The sequence below is a fragment of the Mus pahari genome, chromosome 19, assembly GCF_900095145.1.
Source record: "Mus pahari chromosome 19, PAHARI_EIJ_v1.1, whole genome shotgun sequence".
Lineage (NCBI taxonomy): Eukaryota > Metazoa > Chordata > Mammalia > Rodentia > Muridae > Mus > Mus pahari.
The window spans coordinates 40897476-40903475 of NC_034608.1; the positions used below are offsets into that span (position 1 = coordinate 40897476).

The 6000-nt window shown below is 42.2% G+C and overlaps 1 protein-coding gene across 4 annotated transcripts in view; it reads left to right on the forward strand.

The window, feature by feature from the left end:
- The window catches only part of Kat6a (lysine acetyltransferase 6A), an 84306-nt gene that overhangs the window by 70149 nt on the left and 8157 nt on the right, over positions 1–6000 (forward strand). For 3 of the 4 annotated variants that reach the window (XM_021219568.2, XM_029532146.1, XM_029532147.1), the window contains 3 exons: positions 382–613; positions 1317–1530; positions 3280–3879. In XM_021219568.2, coding sequence (XP_021075227.1) covers positions 382–613; positions 1317–1530; positions 3280–3879 — 1046 coding nt within the window. The remainder of the gene's footprint in view (positions 1–381; positions 614–1316; positions 1531–3279; positions 3880–6000) is intronic. The other variant, XM_021219570.2, reaches the window with a different exon arrangement.

The window sequence follows — 6000 nt, forward strand, 5'->3', positions numbered from 1 at the left end:
TAGTGGTTCAGATAAAATAAAGATTTTATTTTATTTTATTTTTTCTCTCCCCTCCGGTAGTACATGGAAATTAAAATTTTATTTTTTTACTTTAATCTTACTTATACAGCTTGTTGATAGAAACCTTTATTTTGTTTTTAGAAGTTTGAATATTTTAACAAGACATATTGACTATAGACAAAATATTATTAGCTTTTAATGTTCAATATATAAACATATAATCTTCCCTGCGAATTGTTTTAAAGTAGATTTACAAGTTTAGTCTCCATCTTTGAAGGAGTTGTCTTTGAAAGGAAATTGATGGTAGTACTTTGATTGGCTGTGTAAGGAAATATTGTTATCGTTAAGATCGCTGATACATTTGTAACCTGGGTTTCTTAGGTTATTTGTTATCAAAGCGTGAAGGCCAAGCAGGCTCTCCTGAGAAACCATTATCAGATCTAGGTCGCCTCTCCTACATGGCTTATTGGAAGAGTGTAATCTTGGAGTGCCTTTATCACCAAAACGAGAAGCAGATCAGCATCAAGAAGCTGAGCAAGCTGACCGGAGTCTGCCCTCAAGACATCACTTCCACACTCCACCACCTACGAATGCTGGACTTCCGCAGTGACCAGTGAGTGTCACACCCTCTGTAGACTTTCCGCTTGTGATCACACTGACAAGGTGGCTAAGGGGTTATGGGAAAGGTGACAACACAAGTCAGGTATCAGTCTCCAGATACCTGCTGTGAGCCCTCAGACAGGATCTGTGTGGCCAGATCATCACTTCTTTCTGTGGTGGTCAGGTCTGGTGAACACACACAGGCTTTTCTACTCTATGAGGTTTGCACCTAAGCCACCGAATTGTTTCTCTTGTAGTTTATTGAGTTATCTTTCAAGAGGCTTCCTCCCCTCTAATGTGAAGAAGTAACAGCTCTAAAATTCATTGTCCTTAAGTGAAATATGTTCATTCTACTTTGTTTATCTCCTATATCTGACACTAAGTAAAATACATGTTAAAAGGAAGGACAGAATTTACTTTTGCTTAAAATGGTCAGGAAAGCTCACAAAGAAAAAACCGTTTGAGGTGAATAAAGAAGGCTAGGAAAGGGGCTCAGGGGAGCAGGGAAGAGTGCATCGGTGAGCTGTGGGACACTGGGGCTGGATGAGCAGCTCTGTCACAGTGGAGTGTGGCCCTAGCCCTTGTGCTCACAGTGCCTGCTCCATCCTAAGCAGCTGCTTCTGAAACTCTCATCTCTGGGTCGTAGGGTTCTGTCTCCCTGTTCACTATCATGTCTTATACATTGTTGATTGCTATAAACTTTTCTCTGGTTGTAGATTTGTGATTATCCGCCGGGAGAAACTTATCCAGGATCACATGGCAAAGCTGCAGCTGAACCTTCGGCCTGTAGATGTAGATCCAGAGTGCTTACGCTGGACTCCAGTCATAGTCTCCAACTCTGTGGTCTCCGAGGACGAAGACGAGGAGGCTGATGAGGGAGAGAAAGAAGAGCCCCAAGGCCAAGAAAGAGAGCTAGAGACCAGGGTAAGGGTATGAAGGTTATTATGACTTTTATAAATATGTTCTTACCAACAAAATATCTTTACTAGAGGACCAGGGAGATACATGCTTACCTTGTTTGATCCCTGGGACTCATTTTGAGAAGTTGGGCACAGTATCCCACACGTGTAACTCCAGTGCTGGGGGGGTGGAGATGAGATGAGATGGGAGGGAAACCCTTCAGGTCCTGGCATCCTTGGTGAGTCTCAAATACAGAGAGACCTCATCTCACAAAGTAAGACACAGAGGCTGGAGAGATGTCTCAGTCATCTGGAGTACTTGCTGCTTTTGCAGAGGACCCAGGTTCAATTCCCATGATAGTCATGGCAGTCTAAAAGCTCCAACACCCTCTTCTGGCCTCTTCAGACATTGCGAGCGTGTGGTGCACACACATGGCACTCATATACATAAAAAGGAAGGTGGCATTTCTTAGGAAGGATAGATACCCACAGTTGTCTTCTTGTCTCCATTTGTGCGCCTGTGTGTGTGTGTGTGTGTGTGTGTGTGTGTGTGTGTGTGTGAGAGAGAGAGAGAGAGAGAACTTGTACAGACTCACACATATACAAAAATGTACATGCACATATTCACACTAGAACTTCAGAGTTTATTTTAATGATAGACATTTCAGGAAAATTGCTCTTACCTACATTTGTTTTTTAAGGTTTAGACCATTAGGAAACCATTAGATTTCTGACAGTGTGTTAATGATTAATATTTAACAGGAAGAGTTACATTCTAAGCTATATAGCAATTTAAAAACTCTGAATTGAGTTTCAATATGACAGCTGTTAAAATGAAATAAAAGTGCATTTTCCTTAATACAGAGCATTAAAGAAATTATAAGCATACACTGGAACACTGGAAATCTCACTGAATGCTTAGAGGCCTTCAAAGCATTAGTGATGGGTGATACACTGTATCATTTCCATCATTTTTCTTCAGGTTATACCTAACTTGTTTGGGATTTCCTTTGACTTTTTTTTTTTTTTTTTTTTTTTAAGTAGCGCTTTCATCCTTTATGTCCTCCTCTGATAGGTGAGAGAGGGGAAAATCATCTACTTTATTGTATTTTAATTTAAATTAAACATTCAAAAAACTTTTAAGATTTCCCATATTTCTTGGATGTCTACTTCTCCTGGTGCACATTTCTGTAGCCCAGCAGCCCATGACCTGTGGTCATGACCCCTTCACAGGGTCTTCTAAGACCATGGGAAAACACAGATATTTACACTATGATTTGGTACAGTAGCACAATTACACTGATGTAGTAGCTATGAAATAATGTTATGGTTGGGGGTCACCAAAACATGAGGAACTGTATTAAAGGGTGGCAGCATTAGGAAGGTTGAGAACTACTGTTATAGCTTGTTCTTTCTGGTTTTTCAATTTTTCATTCTATAAAATGTTATAATCTCATCTACCATCTATAAGACCACAAACACTTTGATATCAAAGACGGCATTTCATAGTGATTATGAGCACAAGATAGAGTCCGAGTTCTGAATTTGGGCCTTCAGCTACCTCATTTACAGAATAGCATCATAATACTTCATTGTATTATTATGAGAATTGAACTAATAATCCATATAAATACATTTTAAGTGGCCAAAAGGAAAGAGTATTCATGATAACTATTAAATACTTAATAATTTTCTTTCTAAAGTTCTGTTTTCTTATCTTAACCAAACAGACTGAAAAAAAATCAATGTTGTTTTTGTTTGTTTTGTTTTCCTTAATTAGGTGGGGAAGTCTGTGTCTCGAGAGAACAAAGATCAGGAGTCTTCCTCTTTAATAGAAAGTGAAAAGAAGCCAGAAGTTAAGGAACTAGCCAGTTCTTCCCGTTTGAGCAAACAGGCCCTTCCCCGGGACAGTCTTCCAGCGAACAGCCAGCCGCCTCGGAGGGGCCGCTGTGGGAGGAAGAACAGAAAGACACAAGAGCGTTTTGGTGATAAAGATTCTAAGATGCTTGTGGATGAGACATTATCCGCTTCTCAAGAGCAATATAGAGACTGCGAGGAAAAATCAGAAACCTCCCAAGAAAGGTTCACTGAGATGGAAGAGCAGTTGGCAGCCCCTCAAGCGCAAGCAGACGGGAAACCAGACATTCCTAAGGGGAGGTTCAGTGAGAGCGTTGAGTTGTGGCGAGGACAGCTGAAGAAAAGCCCTGAGACCCTGAAGTGCCGATTGCCAGAAGGAAATGACCGGCTTCCATGCTGCTACACCGATGGTGACAGAGCTGTCTTCAGGGGCTTCAGCGAGAGCAGTGAGGAGGAGGAAGAGCCAGAGAGTCCTCGGTCAAACTCACCACCAATTCTCACAAAGCCCACACTGAAAAGAAAGGTGATGCATCTTTGTGTCCCATGCTCTGTAGTTGAGGCTTGCTATGTGGGTTTGCTGTGCAGTGCAGTTCTACAGTAGAGCACATGCGGCTCATGCACTGTCTCATAAACCTGAAACTGTAGACGCGTGAGGACAAGTAACTAAAGTCCTGGAAAGTGTAGCTCCTGGTAGGGTGGCACTGACTGCTCTTCGCCAGACATGTCCCAAGCTGTGCTCTGCATTGCCCAGGCCAGTCAGAATGCAGGCTGCCACGAGAGGAGAGGCAGCTCTCTCACCCAGAGCCACGAGGTCATTCCTTTCTGTAGCAGGGCTATTAAAAAGTGCAGGGCTGTTTAAAGACCTTTAAGAATGTTTTTTAGATTTGCACTGTTATTGCAAAGACAAAACACAAGGTTCTGGTAAGCTCCAAACTCAGTGTCTGTGTGAGGCACATTCGTCACAGCTCAACATAGACTTTACTCAGTAGGGAACCTTGCTTTCTCTGCTTAGGGCCCCATCCAGCTTTTCATGTTATGTTAGTTACTTTCTGTGGGTTGTGAATTTCTCAGACTTTGATTGTCTTTAGTATGACCCTGAAGGTTGTGAGGTCAAGTATTTTATCTGTTGTCCATCATTAATTAGAATGAGGTAATGTATTTGCGAGTAAGACAAAGGAGGCAGAGAAGCACTAGTCTGGTCACATCATCTGGTGGCGTCAGTTAGAAGACGCCACTTTGGGGTCGGCCTTGGCCTCCTGCGATTCTCTGCTGCTGCTGCCGCTGCCGCTGCCGCCACTGCTGCTGCCGCCGCTGCCGCTGTTACTTTGTTTCCCCTTTTCACTGGGGAAGAGGCAAGGCATCAGTGCAGATGGTACTTGGCATGTGTGTGGCTGCTCACTGCAGGAGCACAGCACCTGCATGGATTACACTGTCCCTTCTGCTGCTCCATCAGTAAGGACCTGGTACTTGAGTTTGTAACACTGTTTTAAACTTAGCGCCTCCCATCCAGCACTGGCCATGTTTGTTGTGTTGCTCCTGTTTATAGTCACAGTATCATCATTTCTTTGCTTTCTGATACTACAAGGTCCTACAAATTTATCTGGAATATTTCTTGCCTCTGCTGCAGAATCAGCCCTTCTCTAAGGAGCAGAGCTATTTTTACTCTAACTTGGAAATTCTCAGTAGATTTTGAAATAGAGAAAAATTAAGGTGATTAACTCTCCTGTTAATTGCATGATCATAAAGAATGTATCTTTGCCATCCTAGGGTTTATTTCTCCAGTTTATGTGGTAAAACAAATATGCTATTTTCTTGTGTAAAAACCACTAGTATTGGGTGTTAGAGAGATAGGTCAGTGGTTAAGGTACTCACTGCTCTTCCAAAGGTCCTGAGTTCCATTCCTAGCATCCACATGGCATCTCACAACTGTCTGGTGTGCAGATGTACATGCAAAGTACCAATATACATAAAATATACACATAAGTAAATTTTAAAATGTAATTGTAAATAAATAAGTAAATGTGTAAAAAAAACACAAAAAATTATTGTAATAGCCAGTGAACTTGTATGCAAAGTACTTAGACATTCTTAAAATTTACTGAAGGAGGAGACTCAAGATTACTTTATGGCCTAGATGTGTGACCTTCCATAAGTACTAACCTTTCTAGCCTCTGTAAAGGATGTGATTCAGTCATTGCTGGGCTGTTGTCTCTGTAACTTGGTGACATCACTGTGTTGTGTAAGCTATTAGGTCAGCCCCGTATAAGCGTGTGCTGAGTGCGCCAAGTTTCAGGCAGTGCTGCTGCTCTTCTCTGTCAAGTGAATACATTGCTGCTCTGACTTTCTGTGCTCTGTTCTAACTAGTTTCCCCAATGGCGTGCAGATTTATTGATCTGCTAATGCATGGTGATGTATAGGATGGAATGTTTCTATTCCTTTTGCTCTTGAACAGAAGGGTGTAGTCTCTGAGGTACTTGAGCACTGGAGCAGGTGGCACTGTAAAGTGTAGAATGTCGCTGGGCTGAGAAGATGCACTACCACCATGTGCTCTCTGGACACGTGCTCTTCATATCACAGCTGGCCTTAGTGTCCAAAATCTGTGCGGATTTGGTTGTTCCTTCCCCCTTCCCCTTTCTCACCTCTC